The sequence below is a fragment of the Phragmites australis genome, chromosome 24, assembly GCF_958298935.1.
Source record: "Phragmites australis chromosome 24, lpPhrAust1.1, whole genome shotgun sequence".
NCBI classification, from domain to species: domain Eukaryota; kingdom Viridiplantae; phylum Streptophyta; class Magnoliopsida; order Poales; family Poaceae; genus Phragmites; species Phragmites australis.
In genome coordinates, this window is record NC_084944.1 from 6,960,510 (window position 1) to 6,982,194 (window position 21,685).

The 21,685-nt window shown below is 44.6% G+C and overlaps 1 protein-coding gene across 1 annotated transcript; it reads left to right on the forward strand.

Moving 5' to 3' along the window:
• Positions 1–12,566: 12,566 nt before the first annotated feature.
• LOC133908085 (putative glycine-rich cell wall structural protein 1) lies at positions 12,567–13,402 on the forward strand. The gene has a single exon (XM_062350213.1). It carries the CDS (start codon positions 12,596–12,598, stop codon positions 13,364–13,366), a length of 771 nt encoding a protein of 256 aa, XP_062206197.1. The 5' UTR covers positions 12,567–12,595; the 3' UTR covers positions 13,367–13,402.
• Positions 13,403–21,685: the final 8,283 nt, after the last annotated feature.

A 21,685-nucleotide genomic window follows, 5' to 3' on the forward strand; every position in this document is an offset into this window, starting at 1 on the left:
CGAGCTGACGCTCTTACGAAGGCATTACTGGCGGTGAAACTGGCGGTCATGCGACATGTTTTGGGAGTTCATGATCTTGACCCACGATAAGATTAAGGGGGAGTAAAGCTACATGGTGAGCTTCCTTCATGTCCCAGAACGTTTCTCATGCGCTAGCTAGGAGGTTTGAGCACCACAACTACACATGCACGTTCACCATGCACATAAAACACTACCCTGTTCACCACCGTTGGCATCGCTGTAGTGCTTTTCGCCGACCAACGATAGTACCAACTAGTAGGTCCTTCGAGGTATCGGCAATTTGTTTTGCTAAGTCCCACCAACCTTCCGCTATTTGCTTGCCACCGGTGAGCTCCAAGAGGATGACCATGGCCACTCTGTTCTGATCTGCATTTTCCTTGTGCACTTATTTAGTTAGTTTAGTTGAGAAGAAGATTAAGCAGCGGGAACAGTCGATGCTCAGTTAATTGACCTGTAGTAGAATTCTGACCATCAAAACATTAAGGATTAGAGCATCCTAGTCATCATTGCTCCATTTTAGAATCTTGTTTACTTCTTCAACTTCAGACTTAGGAGGATGATTAGATTAAACACCAAGTTAGTTCAGGCTATCATTGATAAGCTAAGCATATTTAAATCTATTATTATCCCCGGATTATCACCTACTAAGCTCTCATAGTTCGCCTCTCCAGGGTGTCACGAGCAAAGGGTATGCACACCCTCAACTATTCATTGAGTATGAGCTTAGGACTGTTTAGTGTTTTACCAAAAAAACCTAGCTCAGCTCATATCTTAGTTATCATATAGTTTAAATTATATATCTAATCTTCACGATCACATCAACTAGCTAATTATCAAGCCTAGAATAAAGGAATGATTAAACATAATCACAATAACCAGGACCAAGAGAGAAACAAGTTCGCTAACATACTCTAGCAAGGCAAATCAATCTTCATAAGATAAACGATACGAACACCTTCATAAGCGTACCTAACGGTGATCAAATCGGGGCTTTGAACTTTGATCTAATTAGAACCATAACTATTTATAGCCTAATTAGAGCATTCCCAAATCAATGACTATTGTAATTAGAGTGCCAATTAGCTAGGCAAATTAGTCAAATAGAACTAGACTACATGGTTGCTTAAGTCGGCAGTGCGAGGCTGTTGGTATATCAGGAACCGGGGGTCCCCGAATCCTGAGGCCAGGCCAGCCATCCGCCACATGGCGCCATCCCGCAGAGTCTCTCTCACAAGGTGAGAAAAGATCAAGTCCCGGGAGAGGGCGCTCGGGGCCGCAGTCGGTGGCCCCCCGAGTACCCCAGTTCCCCGATGATCCACGAAATCTAAGTACCGGGAAGAAAGTGCTCGGGAAGGTGTACGGTGACCCCCGAGCACCCTAGTCCCACGACGACCAGGAGAGCTAAGCACCGGAAGAAGCGTGCCCGGGGCCGCCGGCGGTGGCCCCTGGCCACCCAAGTATCCCGAGGACTCCCCGAAGAAAGTTCTGGGAGAAAGTGCTCGGGGCTGCATGCAGCAGCCCCCGAGCACTCGGATCCCCGAGGATCCGTCCAAGTGTACCTGGGAGAGAGTGCTCGGGGAGGTGAACAGTACCCCCGAGCACTCGGTTCCCCGAGGACAAGAAAGGGCATTCTCGGGAGGGAGTGCTCGGGGAGGTGAACAGTACCCCCGAGCACTCGGTACCCCAATGACCTAGAAAGCCCCCTGGTGGAGGCCCCCGAGGGGTCCACCGATGAGATGTCAGCCAGTCAAAGGCCCGAGGCCGCATTTAAAGAGCGTGCGTGGCCTGTCACCTCCAACTGCTCCCGCTGCGCTCGGCGTCAGTTCCTGCCACGTTCTGGCAGAGAGGCGTGGGGTTATTAATTGCACGGGTCCCGTCCCGTGCCATACGGCCCGTCTCAGGATAACGTCGTGAGGGCCGAAGCGTTCCGTCTGCCGCGCTGCTGTGGCAGGGGAACAAGACAGGGCGGGCACGCCAGGCCGCTCTGCGGCTGCCCGGTGGGCCCTCTCCACGGCGCCCGTTGCCAGGCCATTTATGGTGACGGATGACCGGGCGTGTGCCGCATTTTCCACCCCCGATCACTTCGCCCAGAGAAAATGATGACGCCCTTTCCATTTATGGTGTCTCGGAACTCGTGCCCCCTCCCTCACGTTCGGGGCACGTTGCTGCCGGCGGGTACATAAAGCAGCCGGCGGCACAGAAGCAAATATAGTTGAATGCATCCGGAAAGGGTATGGAAAAAAGAGAGGACGCATAAGCATAGACAAGAACACAGCACAAGAGAAACACGGCCGAGAAGTGAGCAGCACGAGACAGGTCGAAGAACAGAAAGCCCCAGGCTCTAGGATAGACCAACATTCTTGTAACCAGTAATATCCTTGAGGGACTTCCTCAGGGCATTTATAGTATCCATACAGGAGTAGGGTGTTACGCCCCCGTGCGGCCCGAACCTGTCTAAATTCCGGTGCATTTACTTCTTTTTGTACTAGGTCATTCCACCACCACCGGCAGTTGCATTCATTTCTATTTATTTCTCCGACGAACATACTCAAGATCATCCCCTCGGCCGAATCTCTAAAAAGGGGGTCTCTCGGGATCCCTGTGACTGAAGTTAATCCTCTGACAGAGGCTGTCGTTTGAGTCTCTCAACTCAAAATTATGTATTGGTGTAGAATTAAGAGCATTCCTAGGGTCATATTTATAGTCTAGACGTACTTAGGGCATTCTCCACCGACCTATACACGGAATCTCTTGATAGAAGTAAATTATAACTCGTTTTACATGTTTCCAAGTCAATTTAAGACTTTTCTTTTTCACAGCTCTCTCTTCTAAGGATGATATCTCTCATGTACAGACTCTAAATTGGACAAATTTGGAATCTATATTGTAGCTCTCCAAAGGATCTACACCTTTTTCCGTTATGACTTTCTCGGAAAAGGTGGTCTTTACACCCAAAAACACGCTGAAATATGATATGTCTTGATTTAGACTCCATAGCTCAGCACTCATTGTAGGGCACATATCTCCTAGCTCAAAAGTCCAAATCATGTTTTCCAAAATGAAAATCAAAGATCTCGATGAGATATACATCTTAGGTATTTATTGGATTTCTAGAAAATACCGTTTTGAACTTCAAATCTACGTTGGAAGATGGTGTTATCCTTGACTGCGTGAATAATTCCAAATTTCGGAGATCTTTTGGATGGACCTTCTAGAAGACTTGTGTGCCAAGTTATGAGCTTAGGTCTTACATGTTGGGCTTATGGAGATTTGGGGGATGCTTTAGGTTTCATGGGCTAGAGTTTTGACCCGTCTTAGTTAGAGAACTGGGCTTTACGTCAGTCCATGTCGTATTTCACTATTTTGAGGTTTATTTCCTATGAACTAATTTACAAGTACTATATCATAAAATCATGAATAAAATAATCTATAATTATGGTGATAATTCCGTCATATATTAAGAGAAGTTGACACTGAAAATGTATAATAACTGGCATCAACAACACTATCACTAGCTGAGCTAGTGTCGTTTGAGCTGCCCCCGTCTGGACACGGATCGTCTGACTTCGTCCAACTACATCATGAATGTTCCGTAGACTTGCATCCACTGTTCGTTGATCCGACATTGTTGCTGTCGCATGGCTTCATTGCTGGCTTTCTATGTGGCCCAATCCGACCCAAACGCATAACACACGATGGAGCACATCACGTGGAGGTAAAAAAAGTGCGGCAAAGGACGAGTACAAAATTATTTGTAATCCCTCGGGGCAAGTAGCTTCATGCAGCAGCGAGCAATTCAACGGGGTTGGAGTATTGTGTAGTCATGCGTTGAAAGTACTTAATTGAATGAAATTAAGTCACCACCAGCATATTATGTGTTAAAGCGATGGACACTAGAGGAATGGCGTTGAACCATACGAGACACATATGGAAGAAGCATAAATGAAAATTCAAGATTGGATTCTATGCTTCACTACAAATTTTTCTCACACAAATTTCTCAATTTGGCACATCAAGTAATCAACTCCCCATATTGCTGTTTGTTAGTGGTCAACACACTTGACATCTTTGGAAAGCAAGTTGAAGAACAAATCAATACATGTAGAATTACTTCCGAGGATCCATGTAAAATTCAAGAGGATGTTCAGAAATTGGCTTGATAAGAAACACAAGGCAAGGAAAAAAGGACAGAGTAAAACTATATCAAAAGTGGGGAAATCAATGATACGTTGTTAAGGAACAATCACATTCTTGTGTTATTCTTCAGCGCCAAGTTTCTCCGAATCCTTTGTTTTTCTTCTCTTGACAAATACAAAAGGCTAGGAACGATGGTGTACAAGCACAAGTAGCATATGATATTACTTCTAAGGACAGGATCAAAGGGTTTGAAGAAATTAGGGTCCTAAGTACCTTCACTTAATTAACTGTTGACGGTAATCCTGTTCATATACTAATTTTACAAATTTAGCGATGATATTACTCTACTAAAAGTTCTTACTTGTTCTTTTGACTGTGCAGGGACCAATTATTGATGATCTTATTATTGAAGAACTATTTTCGTAGTGGAGCTCGTATTTTGGAGCAGTACTTTTGTTCCTAGCAATCTTACTCATGGAGCATGTATTCTAAATGCTTTTACTTGAAAACTCATGTGTTTCTTTTGTAAAATTCAGAAGAACTCGAGATCACTATGCATGAATTTTAGCTACTAACGTTGTTGTGTATCAACTTGGAGTATTTTGGAGAGATTCAATTTATGCTTTTAGTCTCAGCATGCAGGCTATTTTCGTTCAGAGGTTTGCATTTCACACTCTGGTATTGCAGGCTCACGTAGCAAGCAGGCAAGAAGCAGAATAGGGCTCAGTGGGCTCCGTTCGATCGACTGCTTGCGCCTGCAAGAGTCCAGGCAGCATTCGGTGGGATTGATTGGAGGCAGGAGCAGCGTCGGATCGAGCGAACGGTGGATGCAAAGGCTACTGCAGGCCCGTGACGTAGTTGGACGAAGCCAGACGATCCGCGTCCCCCTGCGCACGGCCAGTCGGCCAGAATCCCCGTGATCGATTTCATCTCAGAAAACACAGGCACAGTTAACGAAGTCAGGCCAGGGCAACTGGATCCATGATTACTCACTACTCCCTGTACATCGAGCCAATCTAAGCGTCACCTCGCCCGATCAATTGCCTCCAATCAGAATCAAGATGGCTCTAATCGATGTCGTATCACTCTTAGACCGCAGCTACTTGATGCTAGTATATCTAAAACCAGCTAACGCTTGCAATTTTCACGTTATACTATCATCATCAACGACCGAATCCCAGTGATCAAGAATCAAGATGGCTCGGATCTGTCACTCTCGTTTCTTGTTTCTGTTTAAGAATTACAGGGACAGTAATTTTTGGGCCCATGCATGTAGGAGAATCGACTGAGAAACCCAAGGTCAACTATGCTGTTGCAATGTTGGTGCCCGGTGTTCGCGCGGCCATAATTAGCCTAAGTTAAAGAGTACTACAGTGCTGTTATGGAGAAAAGAAAACTCCTACATTTCTCACCACCAGGCCCTGCTCGCGCTGATTCCAAGGCCGCCGCAGGCTGGCAGCAGCAGAGGGGCAGCCCCACCGTCGAGCCGTGGAATTAATCAAGTCAACACTCTGCCGCTCCATGGGTTTAACAAAATAAGTAAGTAACAACTCTACTCGCCTAGCACGAGCAGTGGCAGTGGAGAACTGAAGTGCTGGATCGGTTTCTGGTGCTGCTTGCTGAAAAACTGCACCGACGAAGCATAGCTCATCGTGCCAGCTGACCAAGTATGTTCAGTCTGTTCAATGCAAGTTGGAGTACTGACAAGCGTAAAAACATGCATGACCAGGACGGACAGTGGCGGAACCAGAGATTTAGAGAAGTCTGGACCGACTTTTAAGGAATACTTTATGCATAAAAATATGATCTAGTTGATAAAACAACATGTAAATATTAAAATATCAAAGGAAGAAAAATATGTTCACAAGTACATAATAAATTTTATCTGTATTAAATTTATTGTTTGGTTGCACATATTATGGCATATTTGCGCTTCCTTGAGTTAAATTCATCTGCATTAAATTTATTGTTTGGTCGCACGCCTCGTGTATATTTGCGCTTCCTTGAGTTATTGGATTTTCACCACTTCCGCTAGCATCTGCTGCACCATCACCATCGTTTCTTGTAGTTTGAACGAGGAATCTCCTAATCTCTAAAAAAATTATAAATCAAAATATCAAATCCAATCACTCATTTAGCATTTGCATAAATGAATTTACAGCTTCTAATGTACTATGGACTATGGAGTCTATGTCTAATGTCTCTATGAACAATTCACAAATCAGAAATCAGAAATCACAAACCAACAATTCACAAATTTGCACAGCAGCCCATCGAGTGGTTTCAATGGACTGAAACACAGCAGTAAAGCACAATTGCATTAATAATCTGAAAATTTGTTCTCAGAAGTCACCCACAGACAGTATAAGTCATTTTGATCCTTATATGATATAGCATCCTAGCAACACAAATTAGTTAAGGCATCCAATTCTGTAGTTCAGTGTTGAATTGGGATAGACAAAGTCACAAAGTATCATCCTTCCACACATTGAATAATCCAGTCTCCAGATATAAGAAATTGAACAATCCCGTTCACTTTATTACCTAATCCGGTTATCCCCTTCATGGCTTCACCAGTTCACCTTATCACCTTATTGCATCAATGCATCGGCGGGAGCTAGCCAGCTGAGGCTAGACGCTATGCTGGTCCATGTTAGTTTAATCTCTGTTGTCTAGTTAGTCTCGGACTAGGTGTCCGAATGTTTCCATAACGTAGTAGTAGTAGGCTATCTTCTTAAGGCATGTACGAGTCGGATTGTGTTCTGTGTTTTGCTCAGCTATAAAAGAAAACGAAGGAGGTGCTGTATAGGCATCACCTGATAAAAAGATCCAAACGAGTTCTTTGTTTTCTCTGTGCAGCATTGCTTTGCTACCTGGGGTGTTTTTACCTCACAATTGGTATCAGAGCCTAAACGTGCAAAGCAATGGCCGACAACGATGATGCTGCAAAGAGTTCCAATGCCAAGTCCGACGGTGAGATCGTGAAGATGACGACAAGAAGCGCCTCGATCCCGATCCAATATCCGATGTTAAGCGAAACAAATTACGGCATATGGGCCGTCAAGATGAATATCATCTTGCGTTCGCTGGGGGTATGGTCGGCTATCAAAGACGGGGACGAAGATGGCGACAAGGATCAAGGTGCGATGGTGGCCATCTGTCAAGCCGTCCCAGATGACGTGATGATGTCCATCGCGGAGAAGGAAATAGCTAAAGAAGCATGGAACACACTCAAGGAGATGCGTGTAGGCGAAGATCGCGTCAAGAAGGCACGCGCTCAAGCGCTGAAACAGCAACTGAACAAGATGCAGATGGGGGAATCAGAGACTATCGCCGAGTACTCCGTGAAATTTACCAAGCTGGTGGGTGAGATTCGCTCGCTCGACGTCAAGCTCGAAGATAGTGATGCCATTGAGAAATTGTTCAGCTCAGTTCCAAATCGTTTCCTCCAAATCATTGGAACGATTGAACAATTCGGTGATGTCGCAACCATGTCGCTCCCTGAGGCGATCGGACGTCTTAGAACCTTGGAGGAAGGACTCAAGGGACGACGGGAATCAAAGGTGGAGGAGATCAGCTACTTCTCACCCAAGCCGAGTGGGAAGCGAGAAGAACAAAGTTCAAGAAGGATGACGGTTCTTCTGGAGCCAAGAGAGGAGGCCAACATGGGAGAGGCTGGGGACGTGGTCGTGGACAAGGAGGAGGTAGAGTAGATGGCAATCGATCAAATGATCGAGCATCGGGAAACTCTGAAAAACGCAAGTGCTTCAATTGCAACGTATACGGGCACATTGCAAAGGATTGTCCAAAGCCAAACCGAAGAGAGAGAGCCAATCTTGTAGTGAAGCAGAATGATGATGATCACCAACTATTGATGGCTGAGGTATGCGAGCTTACTCATGTTGTGCCGGTTCATAATGAAGTGTTTTGTTTACATGAAGAGAAGGTAGTGCCAAAGCTAAGTGGCACTTAGAACAAGGTTTGGTATCTTGATACTGGAGCAAGTAACCATATGACCGGCTGCATGGAGAAGTTCGTGGAGATCGACACGATTATTGGAGGCTTCGTCAAATTTGGTGATAGCTCGACTGTGAGATACAAGGAAGAGGTTCGGTGTTGTTGGAGGGTTTTGGTGGTGAACATCGTAACCTCATGAATATTTACTACATTCCGAAGCTTAGAAGCAATATAATCAGTATCGGTCAGCTCGATGAGAATGGCTGCAAGGTTGAGATAGAAGAAGGCGTGATGTCTATCTTGGACAGATCACGTAACTTGCTGGCCAAAGTGAGCAGATCAAGAAACCGGTTGTAAGTGCTATAGATCAACCTAACTCTCCCGGAGTGTCTCTTGGCAAGAAGTTCTGAAGAGGCGTGGCGCTGGCACGCTAGGTACGTGCATGTGAATTTTCGTGCTTTGAAAGATCTAGGTGACAAAAAGATGGTCCATGGTATGCCCGTCATCGAGCATGTGGACCGTGTCTGCGATGGTTGTATGATTGGTAAGCAACAGTGGAATCCGTTTCCGACAACAACGCTATACAGGGCAGTTCGTCCCCTTGAGCTTTGGCATGGTGATTTGTGTGGCCCAATCACCCCTGCTACACATGGAGGAAAACAATATTTTCTACTTCTGGTCGACGATTGCACAAGATATATGTGGCTGGCTTTACTCAAAAGCAAAGATGAAGTATTTGACTCATTCAAGAAGATTAAAATTGCAGCTAAGATAGAGAAAGATCTAAAGCTAAAATCTTTGCACACTGAATGAGGCGACGGGTTTACCTCAAACGAGTTTATAGACTACTATGATATGTTGGGAATTAGGCGTTATCTAACAATGCCTTATTCACCCCAACAAAACGGAGTGGTTGAAAGGAGGAATCAGATGGTGGTCGGCATGGCAAGGAGTTTGTTGAAGAGCATGGGAGTCCCAGGGGAATTTCGGGGAGAAGCAGTATCCACTGCTGTTTATCTTCTAAATAGGGCACTAACAAAGAGTATCATTGGCAAAATTCCTTACGAAGCCTATTATGGTCACAAGCCAAGTGTTGGTCATTTACGCACTTTCAGGTGCGTTGCAGACCGAAGTAAGCAAATGGTGTTCATCGGGTATGATTCAAAAACAAAGGGCTATAGGATGTATGATCTAGTAGCACGAAGAGCTGTGGTGACTCGTGATGCAATATTTGAGGAGGAGAAGAAGTGGATATGGAGTGAAGAACCCGTGGCGGAGGTACAACAAGCTGGGGATATATTTACAATACATTACCCTCTAGTTGAAAATGTTGATCCCCAGTGGTATTGGGCATTCCAACGATAATTCTGAGATGATCGGAGAAGTTCCATCTCCAGTGCATCACTCTCCTGCTACACCGAACATAGAGACACCAGATCCATCAACGCCAAGCACTCCTACGACTACTTTAGGAGCGTCTGCATTGCCTGGAGCCCCACAGAGTGTGGAGCCTGATGTGAGCTCCTCTTCTGACGCACCACGACGAATGCGTGACCTCAAAAGCATATATGATACCACATCCCCAATAGAGTTGGAAGACTCATTTTTTTGTTTGCTTTGGGAAGAAGAGCCCGTGAGTCTTGAAGAAGCTAAAGAACACCCAACATGGAGAAAAGCCATGGAAGAAGAGATGTCTTCTATCCAAGAAAATGGAACGTGGCAACTTGTTCCATTGCCAGAAAGCCACAAGCCTATAGGATTGAAGTGGGTGTACAAGGTAAAGAAAGACACTCAAGGCAAGATTGTCAAACACAAGGCGAGACTAGTTGCAAAGGGGTATGTTCAACAACAAGGTGTTGATTTTGATGAAGTTTTTGCCCCAGTTGCAAGATTAGAGACAGTTCGTATTCTCATCGCCATTGCTGCACATGAAGGGTGGAAAATTCATCATATGGATGTTAAATCAGCTTTCCTCAATGGGGATTTGGAAGAAGAAGTTTATGTAGTACAACCTCCTGGATTTGAAAAGAAAGGAGAGGAACACAAAGTGTTAAGACTGCACAAAGCGTTATATGACCTGCATCAAGCTCCGAGGGCTTGGAACTCAACTGGACAAGTCTTTGAGAGCACTTGGTTTTGAGAAGTGTCCATTAGAGCATGTTGTATACAAGCGAACCCAAGGAAGAATGAACTTGCTGGTTGGAGTTTATGTGGATGATTTAATCATCACTGGAGATAGTATGGAAGACATCAATAGTTTCAAAAATCAAATGAAGAAGATGTTTAATATGAGTGATCTCGGGTTACTCAATTATTATCTAGGAATTGAAGTTCGTCAAAGCTCCAGAAGTATAACACTCAATCAATTCACTTATGCAGCAAAGGTGTTGGATAAGTTCGGCATGAAGGATTGTAATCCAACACAAGTGCCAATGGAACCACGTTTGAAGCTGAGCAAGGATAGCACAAACCTGGCTGTAGACAAGACCCTATATCGAAGTATAGTTGGGAGTTTGAGATACCTGCTACACACGCGCCCAATTTGGCATTTTCGGTCGGCATGGTGAGCAGGTATATGGAGAATCCCACAACAGAGCATATGGCTGCTGTTAAACATATACTAAGGTATGTGAAAGGTACTTTGAACTATGGGTGCGTCTATGGGAAGCAAGGAAATTTGTGTCTGTTCGGTTACTCAGACAGTGATCTAGTAGGTGACACTGATGATCGGAAGAGTACTTCAGGCATGGTGTTTTTCCTTGGGAAAAGTCCAATCAGTTGGAGTTCTCAAAAGCAAAAGGTAGTTGCACTATCTTCTTCTGAAGCAGAGTATATTACAGCTTGTGCAGCAGCATGTCAAGGGGTAAGGCTTGGAAGGTTACTGGCTAATATTCTTATGACAAAGTTTGAAAAAGTAACTTTCAAGATTGATAATCAGTCAGCGATTGCATTGAGCATGAATCCAGTATACCACGAGAGGAGTAAACACATTGATACACGTTTCCATTATATTAGAGAATGTGTGGAATCAAGGATGATAGACGTGCAACATATTGGCACAAAAGACCAACCTGCCGATATTCTAACTAAGTCTCTCGGAAGGTTGAAGTTTGTTGAAAACAGACAGAAGATTGGCGTACAGATTATCGATGGAAGACAATAAGATTAAGGAGGAAATTGTTAGTTTAATCTCTGTTGTCTAGTTGGTCTCGGACTAGGTGTACGAATGTTTCTGTAACATAGTAGTAGTAGTAGGCTATCTTCTCAAGCCATGTACGAGTCGGATTGTGTTTTGTGTTTTGCTCAGCTATAAAAGAAAATGAAGGAGGTGTTGTATAGGCATCACCTGATAAAAAGATCCAAACGAGTTCTTTGTTTTCTTTGAGCAGCATTGCTTTGCTACCTGGGTTGTTTTTACCTCACAGTCCACGGCTTCACGCTCATGGTGACGACGGCGTCATGGCAGGAGGCAGGTCACAGGACTGCGTTACGGTGTGTCAACGCTCATAGGCAGCCAGGCACCGGCCAGGACGGCGAATAGGGGAGCGGGCTAGAACCCCACGCGGCCATGCCCTATGGGCGACAACGTCGTCGATTTGATCTAGATCTAGCCTCCAGGCGCTGGGTTGGTAGATTCGACCCCTCGGCTCGGTGGACGGCGCGACTGCTGGCGCAGGTGCACGACGGCAGCGGAGATGCAATGCTAGCATGTTTGAGTACTACTGGGGCAAGGGTGCAGTCATGCATGCGGACATGCGGTGCTGGAGGTAGGCAATGAGCGAAAGGACGGAAGGTCATGCCCGTGCGGACTCTCCCTTCTCGCTCTCGCTGGGCGCACTTCGTGCCCGTGCGAGTTAGACTTTGTCCAAAATTTGATAGGCCCAAATACCTAATTTCCTTTTAGGCCTACATAGGTGTATAGGGCGCGTGCAGGGGCAGAACCTAGGCAGCTACCCAGGCTCGCCAGGTCTTGGGTCCGCCCATGAGGACGGAGATGGAAGAAACGATTGATCTTTCATGGATTTCAGAGATGTAACTTGTAGTAGGATCATACTCTTGCCTGTGTCGAAACAGATATGGCGTATTGTTTCAGGAAGGAGAGGCTAATAACATGTCTACGCCAACAGAAATGGGAATCTCTAGCTGAGCAACAGTAATGAATTCCCAGATACTTCTACGGTTCTGTGTCATTTAATTGCCAGCAGATTAAACTAATTAGTATCTGATCAATAGATCGAATAAGAAAAAAAAAATCCTAATGGCTTCTAGATCGATGCAGTCAACAGTGCCACCCTGATTAGAGAACTCGCGATCGAATCTCGTTGCAGTTCGCACATGGCCACCCACTTCACAACCCAACGCGCCAGCCCTAAGATATCGCGCCCCATGCACGGCCTCCACTGCTATAAATACTCATGCAGCCCTGCGTTCATCGTCCACCTCGCCTCGCTCCACCGATCGAGCTCACTAGCAAATAGCAATGGCTGCCAGCACCAAGCTCGTAGCTCTTGGCTTCGCCGTCCTCCTGAGCATTGGGTTTTCCAATGCCGCGAGGGTGGCTAGGTTGAGCTCCGCCAGTGCCGGAGGCGGTGGTGGAGGCGGCGGAGGCGGCGGTGGGTCGTCCGGGAGTGGATGGGGAGGTGGCAGTGGAGGTGGAGCCGGCCTGGGGTCTGGTGAGAGTGGCGGGACCTGGTGGAATGGCTGGAATAACGCCTTCGGAGGCGGCGCTGGTGGAGGAAGCGGCGGCGGTGGTGGCACCAACGGCGGTTCTGGGTCCGGGTCCGGCGCTGGCTATGGCTCTGGCCATGGTGAGAGTAAGGCACCAAGCCCTACCGGCGGTAACTACGCCAACGCTGATGGTAAGGGCGGCGGCGGCGGCATGGGCGGTGGCGCCAACGGCGGCATCGGTTTTGGAAGTGGTGGCGGTGTTGGCAAAGGCCAGGGTGAGAGTGGCGCAGCACTGGCACCGTCCCCCTACGGGTACTACAACGGCGGAAACGCCGACGCTATCGGCGGCGGTGGCGGCTCCGGCGGTGGTCATGGCGGTGGCGCGGCCGGAGCTCCTAGCTCCGGAACCGGAGGCGGCATTGGCGGGGGCAACGGACAAGCTGGCAGCGACGGCTCTTGGGGATCAAGCTACGCCCAGGGAATTGGTGCTGGCACCGGCGGTGGAGGTGGCGGCGGTACTGAAGGCGGTTCGGGCAGCGGTGGAGGTGGCGGATCCGGGTCCGGCAGCGGCGGATCCCACTGAGATCACCCTTGCTGGAATATCACTAGAGAGATGGAGCCCAACAGTCAGTTCATTTTGTTATCATCCTGCAATGAGTTTTCTTTGAGTTGGTAGTAGTTTTCGTTGTTTGTTTCAGGCAATTGTTGTCAGGAATAATATTGGGCTTCATGATTGTAGTGGTGTAGGTAGTCCAGCATAGCATACAACTGAGATGTAATGACTATCTACGATCGAGTATGCGTGGCCTTTTGTTGTAATACGGTATTCATCGTTTCCTTCAATCCAATATATTTTAACTATTATATTGTTGCATCATTAGTTGATATAACATTTATCAGTGGTGGCCTTCGGATGAATTTTTTATTTTTATATTTCTTAAATCAAAAATTGCAAAATATTGTTTCATTTTGAAAAAACCGCACATCTAGAATCTTGTCTCGTGTTGAAAGGGCAAATCTCAGACAAAAATATGATATGTATAATATGAAATAAAAAAGATAAATTTAATTGTACGAGCATTTTTCATATTACGAGCATTTGTCTTTTTTATTTCTCATATTACGAGCATTTTTTGTGTTGAAATTTTTCAGAGAGCTAAATTATAGCATCCTCTGTACCATATATTTCTTCATAATTTTTCATGACTATTTTAATAGTGTTTTGAATTTTGTAAGAATTGGAATATTGTATTTATATATTTTTTAACAGGTCACTCGTTGAAAGAGCGATAGGTGAGCTATTTTTCCGAACATATATTTTTTAATTTTTTATTTAAGAAATAAAAAAATAAAAAAATGATTTTGGACCTCTTATGGGCTAGCATAGTTGAGCTTTCTATTTCGGCCCATGATGAGTGGCCCAGTACAACCACATGGCGCTGAAATTTAAATATTCGTAGGGGCCCATATGTGCGATCTGCTCCACAATACACATGCAGAGCAAGAACAGAGCAAACAGAGGAAGTTCCGATCCGGTCAGTGATCATCCGAACGTACCATGCAATGCATCGTAGGCTCGTAGCAGTGCGTGGGCTCTGACACGATTGTTAGCGTCCATGCCATCTTGAACTTCAGTTCTACGTGTAGCGTGGATGAAAGCTTAAACGTGTTATTACATAGGTGTGGTCTATCCGACGCGTGAGTAGTCCTGGTCTGTTTTCGCCCAGGTCGTTACGACAAACCAAGTGAACCATCACCATAGAGGATCAGTCGCTTGCTAGCTCAGTAGACGACCTATCTGCTACTTTGGTCATCCAGTACGTACGCTACGCGGAACCAAGTCCCCTTGTATCTCATTCACTGTGTGGTGCATGTTAACGTTAACGATCTTGCACAAAATTTCTTGCCACATTAGTTACAGGTCTGTATTATTCTTGAATGTAAAGCCGGCCATTCGAATTTAAATTTGAAAATATGACGTTTCTTTTTTCCCCCGAGATTTCCCAGCGAGCGGTCTCCGGCAGCCCAACGGAAAATTTTGCACCGCCCAGATTTTTTTTTCAGTTTGAGATTTGAGTCCCCTGCCGACGCCACGCCGACGCCGACGCGCCCGACGCCACGCTCTGGCCGCGTCGTCCCGTGAGAGATTCGTTCTGTCATCGAGTCCTCAGCGTGATGGTTCGTTGCTTCTTCAGCTTCGATTCCCTCAGAAAATTCAGAGCACACCGTACCGTGCGTGCATGGTCTTCGCCTGCATATCTGTGTCAGGTATGGTACTAGTTGGCAATATGAGCCATCGAGCCTCTACTACACAGGCTGGCCAATGGGCCTAAGAAGGAAATAGGCTAGAGCTGCCTTGGGCCCTCGAAGGTTGCAATCCAATACATAAGGAGCAGCAGCAGCAGCATCAAAGGGGTATCAGAACCCTGAACCAGACTCCTATTCATATCTTGTGCTTCTTCTTTCCTTACCTCTAGTTCCTCTATCTCACTAGATCCCCTTTGTTGTGCTTCTCTACTACAATCCCTTGCTTTGCTGCCTATCCCAGACTCCATATATCTCAATTTGTATCATCGGCTATGTGTACTACGTGTTTGATTAGCAACAGCACTTGAAGTGGTGCTTGATTGGTTGGGTTGCTAACAAATTGGTATGAGAGCTGTTCGATCCAGGAGATTTTGACATAGATATGGTGTGGAAGATGCAGAAGAACAACTATTATGATTTAGGGTCGGATTCCTTCAACAACAATGACTACAAGGCCAGCGCCCACAACCTGTTCTATGAAATGACCACACGCGAATTCGAGGGCTGGAGGTCGCCTAATCGCATCCTTGAGATCACCATTCACCGGGTTAGTTATCCCATCACTGCGAAGGTGCTTCGTCAAGTTTTTGATCCATTTGGGGTGGTGGAGGATGTGTATGTGTGTGAGGGATTGGAACGTGTGGCGGCTCGGGTTGTATTCCAATCAAAGCATGAAGTTGCGGAAGCTTATGGAGACCTACATGGCCGCTGTCAGCTAGAGATCAAGTGGGGGTTATCACAAGAGCGTGAAGCCACCCCAGACATGAACCACGGCAACACCACGACGAGCTCGTCGTCAGTGCTGCTTGAAGCGGCTACCACATCCACCATCATCGCCAAGGAGGCTGTCACCGACCTCGCTCTACCTGCTGCAGTGTCCCCAACCATTGACACTGCCACCAACGACACCACCAACGACGCGCCTGCCAACTACTTGACGAAATGCCCAAGTCTTGTTGTTGGCTCTCAAGCTTCTGCAGTCGTTCCGGACGCACTTCCCAATAGCAACATCAACATATACACGTGCAGGAACATCGCCATATCACCACCAGCTTTGTCCGCAACCATGGCACTTGGAGTCGCCATGCTTCTTGAGGAGTCTGCGTCGCGCAATGCAATCAACATTGCCATGTCCTTGAACAAGGTTTTGCTTGGTGGCATCCGTGACATGGTCACCAACTCCATTGACTCTGGAGGTGAGCTTCATATGCGCATTGCCTACTGGATGGCTTCATATAAGGTATCAGGAAACATTTATGGTGAGAGCGCAGTAATTCTGTGGACACCGCCGTCAAAGAGGGTTGGGCAGCGAACATGGCCATCGTCTATGCAACTGAAAGTGATAGGTGATGTTGTTGTCATGAGGCCAATACCATGGCCGTTTTTCAGCCGTCTCTGCAAGCCCTCATGGACACCCCAGCTAAAGCCACTACACTAATTCCTGGAGCTGATCTATTATACATTCAGAGCAACGAAAGCATGGTGGCATTATTAGTACAGACAGTTGAGCTCAAGCCCCCATGGACACCTGCAGCACGACGTAATTACAGAAATGTGTTTGTTGAAGGTGTGGAGTCCCTGGAACACAAGATGGTTATATTAGTGAGAACGAGGACAGGACGTGCCACGAATGAGCTAAATACAAGGAATTTATTACTACTGACATTTACCTGGGCAGAGCATGCTTTGAGGAAGTGTTGTTGCTTGCCATGGGATCCTGCAGATGGGATACAAGGTTTATTTGGCTTGCAGTTGATATACGATTGGTATATTCTGCTCCAGCTCCCATTGGACCAAGGTGGAGGTGAAGAAAATTCGCTGTACATTGATGCCATACAAGACTTGGATGGGGTTTTTAGTTACTTGCTTGTAGTACTGACTGGGCCATATGTTATGGAGTTACATGGTGAACTTTTCTCTGTGGATATGTTGACTAGCATCTTAGTTGACTTGGAACCGCTTATTGATGCAATGTTTGAGATATTTGAGCAGAGCCAACAAAAGTCGCTTTGCAGTATGTCTGAACTTTCAACGTAGGTTAATTGCACTGAAGCCATTGAACCTCGACACTATTGCAATGGTGGAATTCAGGTGTTGTTTCGTCTGCTACTCACAGGACTCATTATTCATATGGAGTTAATGGAAAAGGTCGTGAATCAACAATTTGATTACAAAGAGGGAGAGTGGCAAATTGATCATCAGCCAAAACCAGCATTTAGCATAAAGATGTGGCTTGCATGCATTGGAAATTCAGTGCTAACTGAAATCATTCAGCCTATTGCTGGAGCTGCTACTACTTATGATCCTCAACATAGTATTAGTAATCAACTTATGTTACACCTGTTCAAGTGGCGACAATTACCCAGGGAAAATTGGCAAGATGTTGAGTGCTTGGAGATGTCAATTGCTAGTGGCAGTAGAGATTGTTGTTATGAGGACTTTCTCGCTGCAGTGCTTGTGCCCTGCCAATCAGAAGGAGATACAAGTTTCAGTAGCCCTTTGCTGCATTTCATTCCTCCATTGCACAATGGTACTGGTGACTACAGGTTAGCTCCTGACCTTGGGCAGCTGCGCACAACATGGGATCCAGGCGGTTCCATTTCTATCAGCTTGGGGCAAGCCGAATTCTAAGGAGGGGGGAATGTCAGGTATGGTACTAGTTGGCAATATGGGCCATCGAGACTCTACTACACAGGCTGGTCAATGGGCCTAGGAAGGAAATGGGCTAGAGCTGCCTTGGGCCCTGGAAGGTTGCAATCCAATACATAAGGAGCAGCAGCAGCATCAAGGGGGTATCAGAACCCTGAACCAGACTCTTATTCATGTCATGTGCTTCTTCTTCCCTTACCTCTAGTTCCTCTATCTCACTAGATCCCCTTTGCTGTGCTTCTCTACTACAATCCCTTGCTTTGCTGCCTATCCCAGACTCCATATATCTCAATTTGTATCATCGGCTATGTGTATTGTGTGTTTGATTAGCAACAACACTTGAAGTGGTGCTTGATTAGTTAGGTTGCTAACAATCTGCAAGGCCGACGCTATCAGAATTGCAGCCTGGCACGCCGGTTAATGTAGAATGAATCGCGGGAGCCTTTCTACACCCTAAAAAATAGGCAATGAGGCGAGGACCCCTTACCAGCACACACAGTTCATCAGTCATTTACATGCATTGTTGCCATCCAGTTACGGTGTATTTGGTGTAGTGGATGAAGTGGGATGAGAGAGTGCTATCTTTGTTTTTTTATAGTGTTTGATTCAAGAGTAGTAGGGATAGGACTATCTCTCGTAAAGAATATTCTCTTAATATATTAGATAAAGCTATCCCTTTAGGATGTGTTTGGTTTGACGAATGATGCGAACCAGGAGATGGCCATCCAGCAAAACACGGTGTTTGGTTGGGAGCGTGGGTGGACAGGACGGCCAGGTTTGTAGCATATTCGGTGAAGATGCTACGTGGAGTGATCCGCCCAAAACGGTTGGACAGAGCCATCCAGTTCGCTCCACTCTCGTCTCGTGCTCTGTAACATGTTTCGTGATTTTTTTTATTTAACTCACGATTTTATTTAGAAGTATAAAAATGGTCTAAAATTTTTAAACATTTTTACGAGTAAACTAAAGCTCACTAACAACCCGTTTTAATTAGTTTGAGCCAAAAAATATGAGCCAATATTTAATTAAAATTCTCTAAAGAAATATACTTTTGTAACTTCTAGTAATTTTTAATGCCTTAAATAAATTTCCAAAAATATGAAAAAATTCACTAATATTCTTCTCGTATGATGTACTATAAATATGAATGGATCATCCTCTCTACTCTAATCTTACCAACCAAACAGAAAACTGGCTTATTCTATCCACTCCCATCCTACCAATTAAACAGAAAACTAGCTCATTTCATCTATTTCAGCCAAACAGGAAATTGGATCATCCTATCTAAAAAAAATATGGATGGCCTTATCCCATCTAACCTCGCCCTCCAATCAAACGCACCCTTAAATTGATGGGACGAAGTTATCCACCTTTACTAATTATTCTTATTAGTAAAATGATTATTAATATTAGTATGTTGTATTACTAATTAGTATATATTACTATGAGATTAGAGTTCGTAAGGGTTAATATGCTAATTAGTGGTAATTAATGAGCTAATTAGACTATGATTAGGGGTTAATTAGCATATTTTATTGTTAATCAGTAATGACTATGGTAAAAGCAACATTAATACACGTTATTGCATGTTGATTAGTGTATTATTAATAATTATTATTTAAAATTAAAAGATATAATTAGTTGATGATTATCGTCCTATTCATCCTTGTCTCTTAAAAAAAAAGACTTATCTTATCTATCCAATCAAACAAAAAAGGATCATCTCATCCTAAAAACATGATGATCTTATCCTATCTCACTTGGCCTGTCATCTAAACACGCCTTTAAAGAATGTGGCTCACATTTTATAGGCCGGGCTCTAACACTATAATTGTAGTATCAAGAGAGGTTTTCTATATCTAAAAGTTAACTAATAAGGTGAGAAGTTCCTCACTTTTAAATTATATATGTATGGTCCTTAATCAATATGAAAGTATTCCACAGTTAAGACGACATCCTCGAGCTTGCTTACTTTGGGAGCGGCGGCGCACCGCCGGAATAACAAACCCATGCATGGCGCCGTGTTACGTGTTTGACAAGTAAATGAATTACTAACAGCTAGCCTGTATTGCATAGTATGAAATTCTGGCATGCATTACCTTTTGTCGCGGCGCGCCATGCTATGAATATCTCGCTCGCTCGACGTTTGTGCTCGTTTAAGCCGTCTTTAACAAAAATTTTAAAAATTTATCCTCTATAGTATTATTATAGTATCCTCTAATACTATTACAGTATTGTCTAATATTATTATAGTATCTTCTATTTTTTTATCTCCAACAACTACCATATTTTCTAACTTCTATTACTCTTCTCCTCCACTCCAACCCACATGCATACGCTAGCTACAGTGATATAGGAGTAGTATTTACCCACAAATTTGCCAGCTCCCGTCCCTAACCCGCTTCACTGTAGCCTAAAAAAACAGCTATACGGTAGCTGTTGGAGAGAAAAGCAGAAGCTAGAATCGGCAAATCGTGCTCTACAGTGTTTTGCGGAAGTAGATATCGTCTCGGTTGGAGACGGCCTTAGGTAAAGACGTAAAATTATCCTAGCCGCTACAGCATCGTACTATCCAGGTGATATAGTATCTGTGGTGGTAGGTATACATGCGTAGCTGTCTCGCTTATCCTAAAAGTCTCAGTTCATTTGGCCCTATGCACACCAGCTCGCGAGCTCAAGCTTCTTCTGCGTTACAGCCACACAAGCTTTGTCAAAGGGCACAACCGCGGGTCAAACCGATGGATAATGTGTGTCTGAACAGTGGATGGTTCGTCAAGGTCCCTCGTCAACTTGTTCAGTCAAATACTAGCCGGCCCTGGCACAAAAATCTCTGCGTCAGAATGCCAACTCTACAAGAGCTCGAACTTATCTAGTGCGTCAGAATGGTCATACATATATGTAACTATGTAATTTTAAGCTGCTGCCTCACACATGTACTTAATCGATATGATATTATGCATATACTTACCAGTAAATCGCAGACTAAGTATAAAATGGAAGAAGCAGATACATTTTGCAGGAGCCTCATCATTTTTCTCGAAAAGAGAGCAGAGGCTCTGCCATTCTTTAGAGAAGAATAGAGTTTTTACAACGAAACATTCCCGTCGCTCAAAACAAAGGGATGAGAAATAATAGAAGATCAAATAATAAATGCGTTTGTACATAATAACATAGAGCACCTCTAATATACACACAAAAGAGAGAGCTAAAGAGATGCAAAGGATGAACTGTTAGGCTCACCATTTTCCCACTGATCATGAGCTAAAGATGAACTGTTTCGTTCAAAAAGTTAAATTTTAACTGGTTGGTGCCATAAAGTAGCTCAGTGTCAACGTACATATCCTACCTTTTCTTATACTATTCCCTCCGGTCGAAAGTGATTTTGATTTTTTTACCGTACAACTTTTACCACTATTTTTTTATTAGAATATAGTTATAATATTTAATAAAACTGTAGTATTATAAAAGTATTTTTCAAGATAAAATCTACATGTATGATTTTTATATTTGCAAATTAAATATTTTGAAAACTATTGACAATTAAAATTTTAAAAGTTTAATTGACTCTTAATTAAAACGTTAAGTATTTATAATGGCAGGGAGTACTTAGCAAGGTGGAAACTCGCTTTCCTGTCTCTCGCTATGTATTGCTGCCATGCATGGTCAAATGCCTGGGGCTCTTACCTGCCGCGTTATCAGCTCAATTCACACGTAATACAGTCAAGCCTACCGCGAAAAATGTATACTTCATCATTCCAAAAGTCATACTGTAGCTGCCCCTAGTTTTCGTTCCATGATGAACACCTCATTTCCCAATAATAAACTAGTGAGGAAGTGTCACTTTGATTTACAGCTTTGCATGGCCTCCAGCGCTATAAATACCCATGCAGTCTTCACTTCCTACTCATCCCATCCTTTAAGAACTCACTAAGCTTTGTAGCTCACA

Excerpts from the sequence above, each read along its gene's own strand:
- LOC133908085 (XM_062350213.1), top strand. The coding sequence starts at position 12,596 with ATGGCTGCCAGCACCAAGCTCGTAGCTCTTGGCTTCGCCGTCCTCCTG.